Source organism: Lutra lutra, chromosome 4, assembly GCF_902655055.1.
Source record: "Lutra lutra chromosome 4, mLutLut1.2, whole genome shotgun sequence".
NCBI lineage: Eukaryota > Metazoa > Chordata > Mammalia > Carnivora > Mustelidae > Lutra > Lutra lutra.
This window is the reverse complement of record NC_062281.1, coordinates 16,535,308-16,557,773: the sequence shown is the minus strand read 5'-3', so window position 1 is coordinate 16,557,773 and position 22,466 is coordinate 16,535,308. Positions and strand designations below refer to the sequence as shown.

Genomic DNA, 22,466 nt, shown 5'->3' with positions numbered 1-22,466 from the left:
CAAAATTATTGCACAAACCAAACAAAAGGAAAACATGACCCATTTTCAGGAGAAAATACAACAGACAGAGATCAATTCTGAACTGATTCAAATGTTACAAGTAGCAGACAGGGGCTTTAAAGTAGCAATCAAAATTATATTCAAAGATATAAATGAAAATATAGTCAAATAGAAACTATAAAGAGGAACCAAACTCAAGTCCTAGAACGAAAAATATATTAACTGAAATTTTTAAGTTAATTGGATAGGCTTGAAAGCAAAATGGAGATTACAAAACAAAGAATGAACATGATAGATCAATAAAAATAACCCAATCTGAAGAATGGAAAATAAAAGGATTGAGAAATAATAAATCAGTCTCAGAGACTTGTGGCTAAATATCAAAAAGTCAATACACGTATAACTAGAGTTCCAAAAGGGAAAAGGAAGAACAGAACCAAAAAATATTTAAATAAATTATGCCTAATAATTTCCCAAATTTGGTGGAAGACAAAATTTCAAAAGATTCAAGAAAGTTCAGGGAACCTCTGGTAGAGCAAGAATGAAGAAAATCAGTGATAAGAAAAAGGAATCTTGAAAGCAGTCACAAAAAAATGACACATTAAATAAAGCAAAACAATGATTTATATATACTTCAAGAAGAAAAAAAAAAGCTGTCAACCCAGTATTCTATACCCAGAAAGATTATATCCTTCAAAAATGAAGGCAAACTGTATCTTATATAAACTAAAACTATGAGAATATGTTGCCAGCCAACCTACAATATAGAAAAACGTGAAAGCAAGTTCTTTAGACTGAACAGGAATACCAGTTGGGCAGAAGAATCTTCAGGAAAGAATGAAGAGTATCAGAAATGGTAAATATTGGGTAAATATAAAAAACTACTTTTCCCTAGTAATTTAAATTAGTTAGACCCATCTAAAAGGAAAAAAAATTATAACTCTGTCTTATGGAGTTTATAACATATGTAGATGTAATTCATATAACACCAAACCATAAAGGATGAAGGAGGTTACAAATGGACCAATTTGGTAATTTGGTTGTAATATTTCTACAATGTCTATTACATGATACAATATTAGCTCTAAATAGTCTATGAAGAAGTAAGAATGCATATTTGTAATGCCTGGAGTGATCACACATACAGACAAAATGCAATGAGGTTAGTTAAAAAGCTAGTAAATAATTTGAAGAGAATTTTTTAAAATATTAAGTTAAGGCAAAACAATGCAGGAAATTTGAACAGAGAGACATACAGCAAATAGTAAAATAGCAAACCTATAACCTACCACAATAATTACATTCAATGTTAATGGACTAAACACTCCAAATAAAAGGCAGAGATTGCCAAAACAGATAAAAAAGCAAGACCCAACTGTAAGATATCCACAAGAATTATACTTTGATGGGTTGAAAATAAATGGATGGTAAAAGATACACTGTATAAACACTAAGCTTATAAAAGCTGAAGTAGCTATATTATCATATAAAGTAGACTTAAAGAATATGGCCAGAACCAGGAACATTTCAGAATCATAAAAAGAATTAATTTATCAAAAGGCATAATAACAATTTGATTATGCCAGTAACACAGCTTCAAAATGCAGAATTAAAGGGCAAAATAATTCTACAATCATACTTAGAGATATAAAAGCCTCTTTCTCAGCAACTGACAGGAAACTAGGCAAAAATACCAGTAAGACAGTTTATTTGAACAATACTACCAATCATCCTGATCTAATTACTACTTAAATGACACCCAACATCTATAGAATAAATATTCTTTTCAAGTGGAGACAGTACATTTAACAAGATAGACCATAAGCTGACCCATAAAACATGTCAACAAATTTTTGATTAAAATAATAAAGAATATGTTCTTTGACCAAAATGGAATCAGTAACAATAAGATACCTAGAAAAAAATTTTGAAAATTAAATAACATCTTCTAAATACAGGGGCCAAAGAAGAAATCAAAAGGGAAATTAGAAAATACTTCAAACGGAATATGAGTGAAAATAAAACGTATCAAAATTTACGGTATGCAGCTAAATGAATGCTTGAAGGGAAGTTTGAATTACTTACATTAAAAAGTAGAAAGATCTAAGATAAATGGCCTATGGTTCTATCTTAAGAAGGTATGAAAAAAAGAGCAAGTTAAATCAAGAGTTAAGTAAATAAAAAGAAGGCAATAACAAAAGAAAAGAGCTGTGGGGCGCCTGGGTGGCTCAGTGGATTAAAGCCTCTGCCTTCGGCTCAGGTCATGATCTCAGGGTCCTGGGATCGAGCCCCGCATCGGGCTCTCTGCTCGGCAGAGAGCCTGCTTCTCTCTCTCTCTCTCTCTCTGCCTACTTGTGATCTCTGTCTGTCAAATAAATAAATAAAATCTTAAAAAAAAAAAAGAACTGAAATTAACTAATAGAAAAACAATAAAGGAAATAGGCAAAGGCAAAAGGTGGTTCTTTGAAAAGATCAACAAAACTAATAAACCTCTAGGTACATGATCAAGAAAGAGAGTGAAAACTCAAATTACTAATACCAGGAATGAAGGAGGGAACATCACTACAGATCCAATAGGAACCAGAGTGTTATGAATAACTTTATGTCAACAAATTCAACAACTTTGATGAAATGTACATATTTTGAAAAATATAATTTACCAAAACTGATGTGAAATAAAACAAAAAAATCTGAATATCTCTATCCATTAATAAAATTGAATTTGTCATCAAATACTTTTGCATAACATAAACACATAAAAAGCCTCCAGGCCCAGATGGTTTCATTGCTGAAATTTATCAAATTCTTAAAGAAAAAACCACTAATCTTAACATAAATGCATAAACTCTTTCATAAAAATAGAAGATAAAGAAATACTTCCCAACTTGTTTTATGAGGCCAAATAATCTTAAAAATAAAAACCCAACCATGAAATGACAAGAAAAAGTGAAACACCAATATCCCTCATGAACATAAACAAGAAAATCCTTAATGGAATGGTAACTGTTCTGTCTTCCCAAAGTGTAAGTGTTTATCCACAACAGTGGCAAAAAATAACAACCAGACTTCTTCACATTTTCCCCTTTCTTAAATATTTCTCATTGTTTGAGGGAAAAGTTGCTCTTAGTAGAGTCCTATGTTTAGAAATACACAGGTTAGGGGTGCCTGGGTGGCTCAATCAAACATCTTTTTATTTCAACTCAAGTCATGATCTTAGGGTTGTGAGATCAAGCTCTGCCTTTGGGACTTGAGACTGTCTTTCTGCCTTTCCCTCTGCTCCTCCCCTCCCTTAAAAAAAGAAAACAACAACAACAACAAAAAAGAACACACAGGTTAGGAAAATTACCAGCAAGCATTTCTGAGAGAATATTTACTTATAGTATTTTTTTCCTTTTGATTTCACATTTAAAAGTTTGCCTGAGGAAGGGTAAATAAGAGAAGACAGTTGTTTGCAAATTGCCAATTTATACTGTATCAAATTAAAATGAAAATTATTTGAACTGGAACTATCTCTTCCTCCAATCCATCCTTGAGAATTTAAATACATTCACCTATGACAATACATAAATAAATCTTTTTCTAACACAAAAAATCCTAGATATTCATTATGAATCTAGAAAAACCTAAGAAAAATACCTTGTATGTTTAAATATGAGATTTTTCAACACTTTCAACATTTTGTTTTGCTTCAGTAACCCAGGAAGATTCCAGAAAACAATTTAAAACATATAAAGAAATTTTACTTTTTTAAATTAAATGAAACTGTAACTTTTTAGACTGTACAAAGCATGAGGTATTCTATTACTTTTCTAATTAACTGAAGTAACCAGAGACCTGTTGTAGCTTGTAAAATACTGTTACTACCTAAGCAATACTAAAATTTTTTTAAATAGGAATTTTTTGATGAATTAGAATATTAAAATGCATCACAATCATCACTTTAACGCCCAATTATTATCTATTTAGGAAGTATAAAAATGAGGACACTGTCACATAAAAAAGAAATCACAAGCAAGTCAAAAGAAAACACAATTAAGGATTTTTTTTCCTCCTATTTCAAGAAGTATTTAATCTAGCTGCTTTTTATATTTTGTTACATAAATATAAATATTTAAGTTGTATTCACTGTATTCACTTAAAGAAAGAGGAATGTTAGGGGTGCCTGGGTGGCTCAGTGGGTTAAGCCGCTGCCTTCGGCTCAGGTCATGATCTCAGGGTCCTGGGATCGAGTCCCACATCGGGCTCTCTGCTCTGCGGGGGAGCCTGCTTCCTCCTCTCTCTCTGCCTACTTGTGATTTCTCTCTGTCAAATAAATAAATAAAATCTTAAAAAAAAAAAAAAAAAAAAAAAAAAAAAAAAAAAAAAAGAAAGAGGAATGTTAGACTAGGAAGAGAACAGCAAAGGGAGAAATGAGAGATTTCAAACGCAGAGGTATTTTTAAAATGAAAGGGAGGGAGAGAGATTAGTTTAAAGGGAGCCTCAGAGAAGGGCACACAAGATTCCCTAGATCTGGCCAAATGAATTGCTAGGACATGGGTTTTTTCAGTCCCTCTACTGTGATTCTTTGTTGATCAGCCATCTAATGGTCTAAACTTGGTATCTTTAGATCAGACTCCATTGTGCACACAGATACTCCTAATATACAGAACAATGCTAAACTAAGCACTATGGGAAAAACAGATGAATAGAAAGCATCTCAGCTGTGCCAGAGGTTCTCAGGTTTTGCTATAAGACAGGTCTAAAGGTTTCTGTATCCTGCCTCAGTCATTTTCTCAAAATTTGTTTCAGGTGGGAGGAGTCAAGATGGCGGAGAAGTAGCAGGCTGAGACTACTTCGGGTAGCGGGAGATCAGCTAAATAGCTTATCTAAAGATTGCAAACACCTACAAATCCAACGGGAGATTGAAGAGAAGAAGAACAGCAATTCCAGAAACAGAAAATCAACCACTTTCTGCAAGGTAGGACTGGCGGAGAAGTGAATCCAAAGCGACGGGAAGATAGACCGCGGGGGGAGGGGCCGGCTCCCGGCAAGCGGCAGAGCAACGGAGCAAAATCAGGACTTTTAAAAGTCTGTTCCGCTGAGGGACATCGCTCCAGAGGCTTAACTGGGGTGAAGCCCAGGCGGGGTAAGCGCGGCCTCAGGTCCCGCAGGGTCGCAGAAGGATCAGGGGTGTCTCAGTGTCCCAGAGCTTACCGGTATTAGAACGGGGAAGCCGGCTGCAGAGACAGAGCCGAGGAGTGACTCTCAGCTCAGGGTTGCCTTGAACCGGTCGCAGGCTCGGTCAGCTCGGAGCGCGGCCGGAGGCCAGGGTGACGGGAGTCATTTGGCGCTGTTCTCTGAGGGCGCACTGAGGAGTGGGGCCCCGGGCTCTCGGCTCCTCCGGGCCGGAGACCGGGAGGCCGCCATCTTTATTCCCGTCCTCCGGACTCTACGGAAAGCGCTCAGGGAACAAAAGCTCCCGAAAGCGAACCCGAGCGGATTACTCAGCGCGGCCCCGGGTAAGGGCGGTGCAACTCCGCCTGGGGCAAAGACGCTTGAGAATCACTACAACGGGCCCCTCCCCCAGAAGATCTACGGGAAACCCAGCCAGGACCAAGTTCACCTACCAAGGAGAACGGCGGAATTCCAGAGGAGAAGAAAGCAAAGCACGGAACTCATGGCTTTCTCCCCATGATTTTTTAGCCTTGCAGTTAATTTAATTTTTTTTTCTTTTTCAATTTTTTTTTCTTTTTCTCTTCTTCTGCTAACTTTTTTTTAACTTTTACCGTTTTCTTTTTTTAACGTTTTTTAAATAGTTTATCTAATATATATATATTTTTTCCTCTTTTTATATTTTTTCTTTATCGGCTTTCTTTTTTTTAATAGTTTTTTTTTTTCTTTCTTTCTGAACCCCTTTTTATCCCCTTTCTCCCCCCTCACAATTCAGGATCTCTTCTGATTTGGCTAAAGCATATTTTCCTGGGGTTATTGCCACCCTTTTAGTATTTTACTTGCTCCTTCATAAACTCTTATCTGGACCTAATGACAAGGCGGAAAAATTCACAACAAAAAAAAGAACAAGAGGCAATACCAAAGGCTAGGGACCTAATCAATACAGACATTGGTAATATGTCAGATATAGAGTTCAGAATGATGATTCTCAAGGTTCTAGCCGGGCTTGAAAAAGGCATGGAAGATATTAAAGCAACCCTCTCGGGAGATATAAAAGCCCTTTCTGGAGAAATAAAAGAACTAAAATCGAACCAAGTTGAAATCAAAAAAGCTATTAATGAGGTGCAATCAAAAATGGAGGCTCTCACTGCTAGGATAAATGAGGCAGAAGAAAGAATTAGCGATATAGAAGACCAAATGACAGAGAATAAAGAAGCTGAGCAAAAGAGGGACAAACAGCTACTGGACCACGAGGGGAGAATTCGAGAGATAAGTGACACCATAAGACGAAACAACATTAGAATAATTGGGATTCCAGAAGAAGAGGAAACAGAGAGGGGAGCAGAAGGTATATTGGAGAGAATTATAGGAAAGAATTTCCCCAACATGGCAAAGGGAACAAGCATCAAAATCCAGGAGGTTCAGAGAACCCCCCTCAAAATCAATAAGAATAGGTCTACACCCCGTCACCTAATAGTAAAATTGACAAGTCTTAGTGACAAAGAAAAGATCCTGAAAGCAGCCGGGGAAAAGAAGTCTGTAACATACAATGGTAAAAATATTAGATTGGCAGCAGACTTATCCACAGAGACCTGGCAGGCAAGAAAGAGCTGGCATGATATATTCAGAGTACTAAATGAGAAAAACATGCAGCCAAGAATACTATATCCAGCTAGGCTATCATTGAAAATAGACGGAGAGATTAAAAGCTTCCAGGACAAACAAAAACTGAAAGAATTTGCAAATACCAAACCAGCTCTACAGGAAATATTGAAAGGGGTCCTCTAAGAAAGAGAGACCCTCAAAGTAGTAGATCAGAAAGAAACAGAGACAATATACAATAACAGTCACCTTACAGGCAATACAATGGCACTAAATTCATATCTCTCAATACTTACCCTGAATGTTAATGGGCTAAATGCCCCAATCAAAAGACACAGGGTATCAGAATGGATAAAAAAACAAAAACCATCTATATGTTGCCTACAAGAAACTCATCTTACACCCGAAGACACCTCCAGGTTTAAAGTGAGGGGGTGGAAAAGAATTTACCATGCTAATGGACATCAGAAGAAAGCAGGAGTGGCAATCCTTATATCAGATCAATTAGATTTTAAGCCAAAGATTATAATAAGAGATGAGGAAGGACACTATATCATACTCAAAGGAACAGTCCAACAAGAAGATCTAACAATTTTAAATATCTATGCCCCTAACGTGGGAGCAGCCAACTATATAAACCAATTAATAACAAAATCAAAGAAACACATCGACAAGAATACAATAATAGTAGGGGATTTTAACACTCCCCTCACTGAAATGGACAGATCATCCAAGCAAAAGATCAACAAGGAAATCAAGGCCTTAAATGACACACTGGACCAGATGGACATCACAGATATATTCAGAACATTTCATCCCAAAGCAACAGAATACACATTCTTCTCTAGTGCACATGGAACGTTCTCCAGAATAGATCACATTCTTGGTCCTAAATCAAGTCTCAACCGGTATCAAAAGATTGGGATCATTCCCTGCATATTTTCAGACCACAATGCTCTAAAGCTAGAACTCAATCACAAGAGGAAATTTGGAAAGAACCCAAATACATGGAGACTAAACAGCATCCTTCTAAAGAATGAATGGGTCAACCAGGAAATCAAAGAAGAATTGAAAAAATTTATGGAAACAAACGATAATGAAAACGCAACAGTTCAGAATCTGTGGGACACAACAAAGGCAGTCCTGAGAGGAAAATATATAGCAGTACAAGCCTTTCTCAAGAAACAAGAAAGGTCTCAGGTACACAACCTAACCCTACACCTAAAGGAGCTGGAGAAAGAACAAGAAAGAAACCCTAAACCCAGCAGGAGAAGAGAAATCATAAAGATCAGAGCAGAAATCAATGAAATAGAAACCAAAAAAACAATAGAACAAATCAACGAAACTAGGAGCTGGTTCTTTGAAAGAATTAATAAGATTGATAAACCCCTGGCCAGACTTATCAAAAAGAAAAGAGAAAGGACCCAAATAAATAAAATCATGAATGAAAGAGGAGAGATCACAACGAACACCAAAGAAATACAGACAATTATAAGAACATACTATGAGCAACTCTACGCCAACAAATTTGACAATCTGGAAGAAATGGATGCATTCCTAGAGACATATAAACTACCACAACTGAACCAAGAAGAAATGGAAAGCCTGAACAGACCCATAACCAGTAAGGAGATTGAAACAGTCATCAAAAATCTCCAAACAAACAAAAGCCCAGGGCCAGACGGCTTCCCGGGGGAATTCTACCAAACATTTAAAGAAGAACTAATTCCTATTCTCCTGAAACTGTTCCAAAAAATAGCAATAGAAGGAAAACTTCCAATCTCATTTTATGAGGCCAGCATCACCTTGATCCCAAAACCAGACAAGGATCCCAACAAAAAAGAGAACTACAGACCAATATCCTTGATGAACACAGATGCAAAAATTCTCGCCAAAATACTAGCCAATAGGATTCAACAGTACATTAAAAGGATTATTCACCACGACCAAGTGGGATTTATTCCAGGGCTGCAAGGCTGGTTCAACATCCGCAAATCAATCAATGTGATACAACACATTAATAAAAGAAAGAACAAGAACCATATGATACTCTCCATAGATGCTGAAAAAGCATTTGACAAAGTACAGCATCCCTTCCTGATCAAAACTCTTCAAAGTGTAGGGATAGACGGCACATACCTCAATATTATCAAAGCCATCTATGAAAAACCCACCGCAAATATCATTCTCAATGGAGAAAAACTGAAAGCTTTTCCGCTAAGGTCAGGAACACGGCAGGGATGTCCGTTATCACCACTGCTATTCAACATAGTACTAGAAGTCCTAGCCTCAGCAATCAGACAACAAAAGGAAATTAAAGGCATCCAAATCGGCAAAGAAGAAGTCAAGCTATCACTCTTCGCAGATGATATGATGCTATATGTGGAAAACCCAAAAGACTCCACTCCAAAACTGCTAGAACTTGTACAGGAATTCAGTAAAGTGTCAGGATATAAAATCAATGCACAGAAATCAGTTGCATTTCTCTACACCAACAACAAGACAGAAGAAAGAGAAATTAAGGAGTCCATCCCATTTACAATTGCACCCAAAACTATAAGATACCTAGGAATAAACCTAACCAAAGAGACTAAGAATCTATACTCAGAAAACTATAAAGTACTCATGAAAGAAATTGAGGAAGACACAAAGAAATGGAAAAATGTTCCATGCTCCTGGATTGGAAGAATAAATATTGTGAAAATGTCTATCCTACCTAAAGCAATCTACACATTTAATGCAATTCCTATCAAAGTACCATCCATTTTTTTCAAAGAAATGGAACAAATAATCCTAAAATTTATATGGAACCAGAAAAGACCTCGAATAGCCAAAGGAATATTGAAAAAGAAAGCCAAAGTTGGTGGCATCACAATTCCGGACTTCAAGCTCTATTACAAAGCTGTCATCATCAAGACAGCATGGTACTGGCACAAAAACAGACACATAGATCAATGGAACAGAATAGAGAGCCCAGAAATGGACCCTCAACTCTATGGTCAACTCATCTTCGACAAAGCAGGAAAGAATGTCCAATGGAACAAAGACAGCCTCTTCAATAAATGGTGTTGGGAAAATTGGACAGCCACATGCAGAAAAATGAAATTGGATCATTTCCTTACACCACACACGAAAATAGACTCAAAATGGATGAAGGATCTCAATGTGAGAAAGGAATCCATCAAAATCCTCGAGGAGAACACAGGCAGCAACCTCTTCGACCTCAGCCGCAGCAACATCTTCCTAGGAACATCACCAAAGGCAAGGGAAGCAAGGGCAAAAATGAACTTTTGGGATTTTATCAAGATCAAAAGCTTTTGCACAGCAAAGGAAACAGTTAAAAAAACCAAAAGACAACTGAAAGAATGGGAGAAGATATTTGCAAATGACATATCAGATAAAGGGCTAGTGTCCAAAATCTATAAAGAACTTAGCAAACTCAACACCCAAAGAACAAATAATCCAATCAAGAAATGGGCAGAGGACATGAACAGACATTTCTGCAAAGAAGACATCCAGATGGCCAACAGACACATGAAAAAGTGCTCCATATCACTCGGCATCAGGGAAATACAAATCAAAACCACCATGAGATATCACCTCACACCAGTCAGAATGGCTAAAATTAACAAGTCAGGAAATGACAGATGCTGGCGAGGATGCGGAGAAAGGGGAACCCTCCTACACTGTTGGTGGGAATGCAAGCTGGTGCAACCACTCTGGAAAACAGCATGGAGGTTCCTCAAAATGTTGAAAATAGAACTACCCTATGACCCTGCAATTGCACTGCTGGGTATTTACCCTAAAGATACAAACATAGTGATCCGAAGGGGCACATGCACCCGAATGTTTATAGCAGCAATGTCTACAATAGCCAAACTGTGGAAAGAACCTAGATGTCCATCTACAGACGAATGGATAAAGAAGATGTGGTATATATACACAATGGAATACTATGCAGCCATCAAAAGAAATGAAATCTTGCCATTTGCGACGACGTGGATGGAACTAGAGGCTATCATGCTTAGCGAAATAAGTCAATCGGAGAAAGACAACTATCATATGATCTCCCTGATATGAGGGAGAGGAGATGCAACATGGGGGGTCGAGGGGTAGGAGAAGAGTAAATGAAACAAGATGGGATTGGGAGGGAGACAAACCATAAGTGACTCTTAATCTCACAAAACAAACTGAGGGTTGATGGGGGGAGGGGGTTGGGAGAGGGGGTGGGGTTATGGATATCGGGGAGGGTATGTGCTATGGTGAGTGTTGTGAAGTGTGTAAACCTGGCGATTCGCAGACCTGTACCCCTGGGGATAAAAATATAGGTTTATAAAGCTGTAAAAAAAAAAAAAAAAAAAAGAAAGGATGAATCCCCAAGTTTTGTAGCAACATGGATGGGACTGGAAGAGATTATGCTGAGTGAAATAAGTCAAGCAGAGAGAGTCAATTATCATATGGTTTCACTTATTTGTGGAGCATAACAAATAGCATGGAGGACAAGGGGAGATGGAGAGGAGAAGGGAGTTGAGGGAAATTGGAAGGGGAGGTGAACCATGAGAGACTATGGACTCTGAAAAACGATCTGAGAATTTTGAAGGGGTGGGGGGTGGGAGGTTGGGGGCACCAGGTGGTGGGTATTGTAGAGGGCACGGATTGCATGGAGCACTGGGTGTGGTGCAAAAATAATGAATACTGTTATGCTGAAAAAAATAAAAAAATTAAAAAAAAAAATAATAATACTTTAAGTGTCCAATTATCCAGTTTCTGATCTTTTGACTACCTACTATTTGCTCTAGGCCTCACCCAGAATTTTCTGCCGGAAGTACAGAAAGTAGACTTGGTAACACAAATCACATTTTGGCCTAATCAGAGATTTATGATAAGAAAAGAGATGAAACTACTGGTTTAAGCAATAATTTGGAGATTACATGTCTTAACCAATTCATGAACATTATGAATAAGCCTTCAGACTTTTAATAAAATCAAAAGTTCTAAAGGGTAAGGTGAAATTTATAATAAACATATAACACAGTAAAGAATACAAACTTAAAATGCAAACTATGTCATATACAAAATAATTCAAACAAATCACATTAAATTTTTTAAAAAGCACCAAACAGGAAAAAGCTTTAAAAAGGTTGTTTTTAAAAAGCTACAAAGCAATATTTTTTAAAGAAACAAGTTAACATGACTACGTAATATATTTATAAAAACTCAATTTTGAAAAGTGAAAATACTCCTTAGAAATAGAAAGGATCTTAAATATTTAACTTGCTTAATTCCAATTAAGTCTTTTAGACTAAAGACTGTAATTGTAAAAGTCATTTTTAATAATTTTTAAAAATAAATGCCTTAAAAAAATGCATGCCTTAGCTAAGCACCACCACCACCCCCAAATGAAAAAAGAAAGCATTTGAGTCTGATTTTGTAATTTTATTTAGCATTTAAAAGTGTACTGCAACATGCACCTCATGTAGAAAAGAAACTTCTACCTGGATTTCTACCTGGATTATATAATACTATTACCCCTTAACCTCTGGGGAATGTAACACCGGACCTGGGGCTTCAATGCAACCTAGACTAGTATTTAGTCAATTTCAGGGGAACTAACTCATTCCTGGGTTGAGGTAGGCCAGTCACATAACAGCTAAGGACAGGAGTTGGTGAGCAGTAATGATAAGGACGTTAACAGTACCCAATTAATCATCACATTTCCTAACCTAATTAATGTTGTAACTTGTTAATTGTTTAATTGTGGCTTAAAAAATAATAAATATAGAAGTACAATTATTTCTTTCTCTCTTATCTGTCATTTCATAGAGGTTTCTTTCATTTTAATTTTAATTTTAATTTTTTTTTTTTTAAGTTGAATTAGCCAGGGTGCCTGGGTGGCTCAGCACCACCCAGTGTAAGAGGGTTCCTCTTTCTCTTCATCCTCGCCAACATCTGGCGTTTCCTGTCTTGTTAATTGTAGTCATTCTAACTGGTGTAAGGTGGTGTCTCTCTTTGTGGTTTTGATTTGTACTTCTCTGATGCTAAGGGATCTAGTATTCTTTCATGTGTCTGTTGGCCATCTGTATATCTTATTTGGAGAAATGTCTGTTCATGTCTTCTGCCCATTTCTTGACTGGACCCTTTGCTTTTGGGTGTTGAGTTTGGTGAGTTCATTATAGATCTTGGATACTAGCCCTTTATCTGATATGTCATTTGCAAATATCTTTTCCCATTCCATATGTTGCCTTTTAGTTTTGTTGACTGTTTCCTTTGCTGTGCAGAAGGTTTTACCTTGGCAAAGTCCCAATAGTTCATTTTTGCTTTTGTTTCCCTTGCCTTGGAGACGTGTCTAGCAAGAAGTCACTGTAGATGAGGTCGAAGAGGTTGCTGCCTATATTCTCCTCTAGGATTTTGTTGGATTCCTGCCTCACATTTAGGTCTTTCATTCATTTTTACTTTATTTCAGTGTATGATGTAAGAAAATGGTCCAGTTACATTCTTCTACGTGTGGCTGTCCAATTTTCCCAGCACCATTTATTGAAGAAACTGTATTTTTCCATTGGGTATTCTTTCTTCCCTTGTCGAAGATTAGTTTACCATGGAGTTAAGGGTCCATTTCCAGGTTCTCTATTGTGTTCCATTGATCTGTGTGTCTGTTTTTGTGCCAGTACCATACTGTCTTGATGATTACAGCTTTGTAATATAGCTTGAAGTCTAGCATTGTGATGCCACCAGCTTTGGTTTTCATTTTCAACATTCCCCTATTTGGAGTCTTTTCTTGTTCCATACAAATGTTAGGATTGCTTGTTTCTGCTTTGTGACAAAAGTTGCTGGTATTTTGTTAGAGATTGCATTGAATATGTAGATTTCTCTGGGTAGCATAGACATTTTAACAATATTTATTCTTCCAATCCATGTACATGGAATGTTTTTCCACTTCTTTGTGTCTTCCTCAATTTCTTTCATAAGTGTTCTGTAGTTTTTAGGGTACAGATCCTTTACCCCTTTGGTTAGGTTTACTCCTAGGTCTCTTATGGGTTTTGGTCCAATTGTAAATGGGATCACTTCCTTAATTTTTCCTTCTTCTGTCTCACTGTTAGTGTATAGAAATGCAATTTATTTCTGTGCATTGATTTTATATCCTGCCACTTTGCTGAATTGCTGTATGAGTTCTAGCAGTTTTGGAGCGGAGTCTTTTGGGTCTTCAGCATATAGTATCATGTCATCTGTGAAAAGAGAGAGTTTCACTTCTTCTTTGCCAATTTGAATGCCTTTGTTTCTTTCTGTCATCTGATTGTTGAGGCTAGGGCCTATAGCACTATGTTGAACAACAGTGTTGAGAGTGAGCATCTCTGTCGTGTTCCTGACCTTAAGGGAAAAACTCTTAGTTTTTCCCCCACTGAGAATGATATTCACTGTGGGCTTTTCATAGATGGCTTTATAATATTGAGGTATGTTTCCTCTATCCCTACACTGTGGAGAATTATAATCAAGAAAGGATGCTATAGTTTGTCAAATGCTTTTTTTTTGCATCTACTGAGAGGATCACATGGTTCTTGTCCTTTCTTTTATTAATGTGATGTATCACACCGACTGATTTGCAAATGTTGAGCCATCCTTGCAGCCCAGGAATAAATCCCAATTTGTTGTAGTGGATAATCTTTTTTTTTTTTTTAAGATTTTATTTATTTATTTGACAGACAGAGATCACAAGTAGAGAGAGAGGCAGGTAGAGAGAGAAGAGAAAGCAGGCTCCCCGCTGAGCAGAGAGTCCAAAGCAGGGCTCAATCCCAGGACCCTGAGCTCATGACCTGGGCCGAAGGCTGAGGCTTTAACCCACTGAGCTACCCAGGCGTCCCAGTGGATAATCTTTTTAACATATTTTTAGGTCCTTTTGGCTATTATCTTGGTGAGTATTTTGGCATTCATGTTCATCAAGGATATTAATCTGTAATTGTCCTTTTTAATGATGTCTTCGTCTGGTTTGGGGATCAAAATAATGCTGGCCTCATTGAATAAGTTTGGAACTTTTCCTTCCATTTCTACTTTTTGAAACAGCTTCAGTAGAATAGGTATTATTTATTCTCTAAATGTTTCGTAGAATTCCCCAGGGAAGCCATTTGGCCCTGAACTCTCGTTTTGGGGGAAATTTTTGATTACTGCTTCAATTTCCTTGCTGGTTATGGGTTTGTTCAGATTTTCTACTTCTTCCTGTTTCAGGTTTGGTAGTTTATAAATTTTCAGGAATGCATCCATTTCTTCCAGACTGCTTAATTTGTTGGCATATAGTTGTTCATAATATGTTCCTTAAATTGTTCATATTTCCTTGGTTTTGATCATGATCTCTCCTCTTTCATTCATGATTTTATTAATTTGGGTCCTTACTATTTTCTTTTTGATAAGTCCGGCTAGTGGCTTATCAATCTTATCAATTTTTCCAAAAAACCAGCTTCCGGTTCTTTTGATCTATTCTACTGTTCTTCTAGTTTCTATTTCATTGATTTCTGTTCTGATCTTCATGATTTCTCTTCTCCTGGCTGGTTTAGGTTTAATTTTCTATTCTTTCTCCAGCTCCTCTAAGTGTAAGGTGAGCTTGTGTATTTGAGATTTTTCTAATTTTTTTAAGAGGCTTGTGTTGCAATGTACTTCCCTCTTAGAACCACCTTTGCTGTATTCCAAAGGTTTTGAACAGTTGTGTTTTTATTTTCACTAGTTTCCATGATTTTTAAAAATCCTTCATTAATTTCCTGGTTGACCTATTCATTCCTTAGTAGGATGCTCTTTAACCTCCAAGTGTTTGAGTTCCTTCCAAATTTCCTCTTGTGACTGAGTTCAAGTTTCAAAGCACTGTGGTCTGAAAATATGCAGGGAATAATCCAATATTTTGGTACCAGGTGAGACCTGAATTGTGACCCAGTATATGTTCTATTCTGGAGGAAGTTCCATGTGCACTCAAGAAGAATGTGTATTCTGTTGCTTTAGGATGGAATGCCCTGTACATACCTGTGAAGTCCATCTGGTCTAGTGTGTCATTCAAAGCCCTTGTTTCCTTGTTGATCTTCTGCTTAGATGATCTGTCCATTGTTGTGAGTGGGGTACTGAAGTCCCCTACTATTGTTGTATTATTATCAACATGTTTCTTTAATTTGGTTATTAGTTGGTTGATATATTTGGCTGCTCCCAAATTAGAAGCATAAATATTTATAACTGTAAAATCTTCTTGTTGAGTGAACCCTTTAAGTATGATATAGTGCTCCTCTTCATCTCTGACTACAGTCTTTGGTTTAAAATAATTTATCTGAGGACTGCTACCCCAACTTTCTTTTGAGGTCCATTAGCATAATAAATGGTTCTCTACCTCCTCACTTTCAGTCTGGAAATGTCTTTTGGTCTAAAATGAGTCACCTGTCATATTGATGGGTCTTGCTTTTTTACCAATCTGACATCCTGTGTCTTTTGATTGGAGCATTTAGCTCATTTACAATCAGAGTAACTACTGAAAGATATGAATTTAATCTCCTTGTATTACCTGTAAAGTCTCTGTTTCTGAAGACTGTGTTTCTTTCTGGTCTATATTACTCTTGGGCTCTCTCTTCGCTTACAGCCACCACCACCCCCCATACTGGCTTGATGGTCACATATTCTTTCAATTTCTGTCTTTCCTGGAAGCTCTTTATCTCTCTTTCCATTCTGGATGACAGCCTTGCTGAATAAAGTTTTCTTGGTTGTATGTTTTTCTTTTAGTAACGGAAATATATCATGACCTGCCAGGTCTCTGTGGAAAGGTCTGGTGCCAGTCTAATGTTTATACTCCTGTATGTTAGGAACCTCTTGTCTTGAACTACTTTCAGGATTTTCTCTTTATCTCTGAAATTTGCAAGCTTCACTATTATATGTCAGGGTGTTGATTTATTTTTTATTGATTTTGGGAGGGGTCCTCTCTATCTCTTGGATTTGAATGCCTGGTTCCTTCCCCATATTAGGGAAGTTCTTAGCTATGATTTACTCAAATATACCTTCTGGCCCTATCCCTCTTACTTCTCCCTTGGGCACCCCAATAATTCTGCTGTTTTTTGTTTCATGGCATCACTGGTTTCTCAAAGCCTCCCCTCATAGTCCATTAGTTGTTTTTCTCTTTTCCTCAGCTTCCTTCCTTTCCATCAACTAGTCTTCCATGTCACTTACTCTCTTGTCTGCCTCATTTACCCTAGCTGTTAGAGCATCCAACTTACACTGCATCTCAGTCAAAGCATTTTTAATTTGGCCTGATTAGATCTCATTCTGCACAAAGAGATTCTCTAGTGTCTTTTATGCTTTTTTTCAAGCCCAGCTAGTAACTTTATAATTATTATCCTGAATTCCATCTCTAACATTTTACTTATATCCATATTGATTAGATCTATGGCAAAGAGTATTATCTCTGGTTCTTTGTTGTGAATTCCTCCTTCTAGTCATTTGGCTCAGAGAACAATGATGAACAAGTGAGTACTATCAAAAATATCAACCAAAACCCAAATGAAATACACACTAGAAAAATCAGAAGAGGTCAGAAACCAGAAAAAGAAGAAGAAAAAGAAAACAAAGGAGAAAGGGAAAAAAACATGGAGGGGAGGAGAGAATATAATCTCACAGGATGGACAAAACAGGGTGCTCCACTTGGTCCTGGTGTATCTTGGTCTGTGTGTTAAAAGAGACTAAATCCCAAAACTGTAAAAAGAGCAAAACTTACATATATACAAAAATAAAATTGAATAGAGTGAGAGGAAGTAAAAAATGAAGAATAAATCTATAAAATGGAAATGCAAAAAATGAACATTAAAAAAAGTTGATAAAATAAGAAACTAGTTGAGAAGGGAAAAAAGAAAAAAAAAAGAAATGGAAGATATTAAACTGAAAGGCAAACAAATCATAAGAAAAAACCTTGAATTCTATATACTATTTTCTCCTAGCGCTGGAGTTTTACAGTTCTGTGTGGTTCATAAACTTCCTATTCACCTGTTCTTCCAATTGGTCTTCTGGGGGAGAGGCCTGCTGCACTGACTCTCAGGTGTCTTTGCCTGGGCAGAGTTGCATGGCCCCTGGGGGCTGGGCTCAGTATAAGCTGTTTTTGGTTGCTCTGTGTGGCTTTTGTTCCTTGAAGACTTTCCACACCTCTTTAGAGGATCAAAATAGAAATTGCTGCCCCATATCTGCAGCCCCAGGGCCAAAAGATCACAGTCCTCTCTCTTCAGTAAACCCTCAGGGATAAACAGTCTTCACGGTGTGCACCTACAATGATCCTCCTAGAGGCAGTCAGAAGGTTGCTACATTTCTGCACTTTGCAGGGCCCTGGCATAGAGAACAGTCACCTGTTCAAATACGCATCCACTCCACCCTTCCTGGGGGAAAGCAGAGGGTTGCACATTAGTGTTCTTTACAAGGCCATCACCACCACCACCCCCACCGTACTGAGGGCTGTTGCCCTGTCGTGCACACACAGGCTCAGCCCCTCCTAGAGGAGGCTCCCTCCCCTGGTAATCGTCTGATATCTGCCTTAAGATTCACTTTGCACCTCCTACCTTGCAAAAAGTGGTTGCTTTTCTACTTGTAGAGTTCCAGAAATTCTTTTCTTACACCTCAGGTATTCATGGGTGTTCAGAATAATTTGATAGTTACCTAGATAAATTCAAGGGACCAGATGAAGCAAGGTCTTCTACTCTTCCACCATCTTGCCTCTCCCATTTCACAGAGTATTTTTAAGATAATCAAACATATTATTGATTTGTGGTTGCTTTTACATGTCTAACTTGTGTACTTAAAAATTATACACACCACTTAACACAGAGACTATATTCTTTCCTTTCCTTCATGCCAAAGACAGAAAAAGGAAATAATTACTATACATAATGATATTCCTTTTTTTTAAAAGGTTAAGATAAAAACAACAGTACAGTTTTTTTTTTTAAAGATTTTATTTATTTGACAGTGATAGAGAGGGCATGAGCACAAGCGGGGGGGGCAGCAGAGGGAAAGGGAGAAGCAAGGAGCCTGAGATGGGATTCGATCCCAGGACCCCGAGATCATGACCCAAACCAAAGGCAGACACAACTGACTGAGCCACCCAGGTGCCCCCACAGTATAACTTTTTAAAAATAACCACATCTTCCTACTTTTACTTATTACATAGAGACAATATTATAGAACTTTAAGAGACCTTAGAAAAATCATATAAATAGGTATATTATATTATAGATGGAAAGCTTAAAGAGAGCTAGAAAAATATAATATTTCATCTTGACACAATAAATGGTTCATATATCTGTGGGTATAGTTACATAGATCCCCAGAGGACATTCATTTTAAAATAAAATTGCTTAATACTAGGGAGAAGCAGAGATTTTTCAGTCAATGCATTACCTCTTTCCTTTCCAGTAATTTCTAAGTAAGAATTCTTTCACGGAATGTTAGAGCTGAAAGCATCCTTAGAAACCATCTGCCAGTAGTTTTCAACATAGAGTATACCTTAACCCTTGCTCGGAAATGCAGGGTTGCTTCTGGATGTGATGGTGACTGGGAAATGTTACTGGCATTAGGGAAGCTAAACACCCTGTAATGCATTAGAGAGTCCTTCTTAATAAAGAATTATCCAGTCCAAATGCCAGTAGTATACCTAATGAGAAACACTGACTTAATGTTCCACTTTGAAGATGCAGCCTCTTAGGCCCATAGATGTTAAGTGACTTACTCAAGGCTACACAGCTGGATCTAGAACCCAGGTTCTCATTCTCTTCTTCTACTTCTCTCACAATGAATAAAACTTCAACAGGAAAACACAGAAAACCAAGAATCAATTATATATTAATACATAAAACACTGCCAAAACATTGGTCATACATTAATATCTGAAATTGAAGTAAAACTGCAATTAACTTAAGTATTAATATCATTTTCTAATGCTTTTTTTCCCATCCTAAGAAATAATTTCCTTTCAGATAAATCATTTTTCAAAAATCCATCACAGTTAAAAGAGGAGGAAATCAATTGACTTATGCTTACCAAATTAAACATTTTTTGAATGGGAAAATACATGGCTTCCGATTGTTTCAGAACAACTTAACACCCTATAGTCAACCACTAATCTTCTAACCATGAAGAATTTTATCACAACAAAAAGAACGCTGTACTAAAAACCCAAAGGACTCGACACTAATCGTCACTCTAATATACATGTAACTAGCTGCCACATCTTGAACATGTCACAAACCTCTAGATCTATTCCATGTTACATAAAATGAGTTTAGGTAGTGTAATCCTTTCTAGATCTAAGATTCTTTTTTTTTTTTTACTTTTTTATTTGTTTTCAGCTTAACAGTATTCCTTGTTTTTGCACCACACCCAGTGCTCCATGCAATCCGTGCCCTCTCTAATACCCACCACCTGGTTCCCCCAACCTCCCATCCCCCCCCACCCCTTCAAAACCCTCAGGTTGTTTTTCAGAGTCCATAGTCTCTCATAGTTCACCTCCCCTTCCAATTTCCCTCAACTCCCTTTGATCTAAGATTCTTATTCTATATTTCTTCCTTATTGCATAAGAAATAGGGTCTTAAAAAAATATATAGTGCTATCAACTAAATACTCAAAAAAGCACCCTACAGTAAGCAGGAATACAACTAAAGACTGAATCTCAAAAGCTGATCACTGACAGGTTAAGTTCTACTATTAATATAGTTATTGTTCAGCAGCACTTTACCTCCTGCTGCTATCTGTGATCATCTATGGAATCATTATCATTCCTTTTTCCCTATGTTATCCTAAAAATGAAGGCTAAGTAAACAATCTTCAGAATAATTCAAAATTAAAACTTTATTCTTAAAAAGACATTTGCTTTGGGGTGTCCAGAAGGCTCAGTTGGTTAAGCATCCAACTCTTGATTTCAGCTCAGGTCATGATCTCAGGGTCATGAGATCAAGCCCTTTATTGGACTCCACGCTAGGCAAGGAGCCTCCTTAAGATTCTCTCTCTCCCTTTCCCTCTGCCCCTCCCACACCCACATTCTCTCAAGCTCTCTAACATCAACAACAAAAAAGGCATTAGCATTAAACATTTAACTTCTACATATACACAGACACGAAAACTTTTTAATTTTAAAATTACATCAGAATTGGTCAAATAGAATATACTGCAGGATTTTTTGCAGGAAATGTACTAATCTGTTAATGTATGTATGTATGTATCTATATTTCTTTAAGTTTTATAGACTGGTCTTTGCTCTTGACAATATACATACATTCTAAGAAAACTGAGTTGCATTTAACCTTTATTTTTACAAAATTTCAATTGTTCCATAAAATATTTTTGGTATCTTTTCATACATGTGTTATACTTCTTAGACAACATATCTATATTAAATAGTAATCAAAATAAATAAAATAAGGACAGAGAGATAGTTATTTTTATTTCTCCTTCCCTTCCCTAATCTTTCTCTTATACCCACACACATGCACATGCACATGCACACAACATAATGCCTCCAACAAGCACATGCAGCACAAGTTAGATACCAAGCTGTATGGAAACTGGGTCTAAAAAAAATTCATGAATGACTTTAAAATAAGGCTACGAAATATTCAAAAATATATTTTAAAAATGTATTTCCCGGGACGCCTGGGTGGCTCAGTGGGTTAAAGCCTCTGCCTTCAGCTTGGGTCATGATCCCAGGATCCTGGGATTGAGCCCCACATCGGGCTCTCTGCTCAGTGGAGAGCCTGCTTCCTCCTCTCTCTCTCTCTCTGCCTGCCTCTCTGACTACTGTGATCTCTGTCAAATAAATAAATAAATAAAAATCTTAAAAAACAAACAAACAAACAAACATGTATTTCCTGAAGTTCAGTTACTTAAAAACAGTTTTTCCTTACAATATTCTGAAGATTTTCCTGTTTGTGGTCCTTTTTACCCTACTCATTCATCCTAAAGAAATTCATAATTTTTGTTGCTTCTTATGTCTCACTCTCTTGGTTACTTCAATTTTTTTTTTTTTTTTTTTTTTTTTTTTTTTTTTTTTTTTAGAGAGAGAGAGAGACTGGGCACACAGGAGTGAGCGGGGAGGAGCAGAGGGTGTGGGAGAAAATCTTAAGAAGGCTCCATAACCAGCATGGAGCCCGGCACAGGGCTCAATCTCAGGACTCTGAGATGACCTGAAACGAAATTAAGAGTCGGATGTTTAATTGACTGAGCCAACCAGGTGGCCCATTTCAATAAATTTTTAAATATATCATTTATATATAATTACATACAAGTGGTTTTGTGTCTTGTTAAGGTTATAAATTTAATCCTTCAGTTAATTAAACATGCAATTATTATTCCATCCACAAAGCCTAGGATTAGATAATAAAAATACTCTACAGATAGTCTAAAACAGGTGCAAAAAACAAAGATTATTATTATAACCAAAAGATTCTATTTCAGACAGGCAAGAAGTTCTGTCAAATAGGTGCTTTGTTATTTGCAATAACATCTGACAATGAATCAATATTGTTAAGATTGTACTATACCAAAACTATCAGGGGTCTCTGCTGATGATACCTTCTTTGCTTGCTTCACAATGGCAATTTCAGGTTTGGGATATCTGCATGCTAAAAATATTATAAAATCAAAAGGTACTCAAGTGATAAAGTAAATAAAATATGTATAAATAAAAAATATATATGAAATTTTGAAGTAAAGGATGAATACCCAAC

General features: G+C 36.9%; 1 protein-coding gene across 4 annotated transcripts in view; it reads right to left on the bottom strand.

The window, feature by feature from the left end:
- The window catches only part of TMEM65 (transmembrane protein 65), a 73,516-nt gene that overhangs the window by 26,308 nt on the left and 24,742 nt on the right, over positions 1-22,466 (bottom strand). The window contains exon 2 of one of the 4 annotated variants that reach the window (XM_047725163.1): positions 22,281-22,361. The exons of the other annotated variants lie outside the window; for them this stretch is intronic. Coding sequence (XP_047581119.1) covers positions 22,281-22,361 — 81 coding nt within the window. The remainder of the gene's footprint in view (positions 1-22,280; positions 22,362-22,466) is intronic. 4 annotated transcript variants of the gene reach the window in all.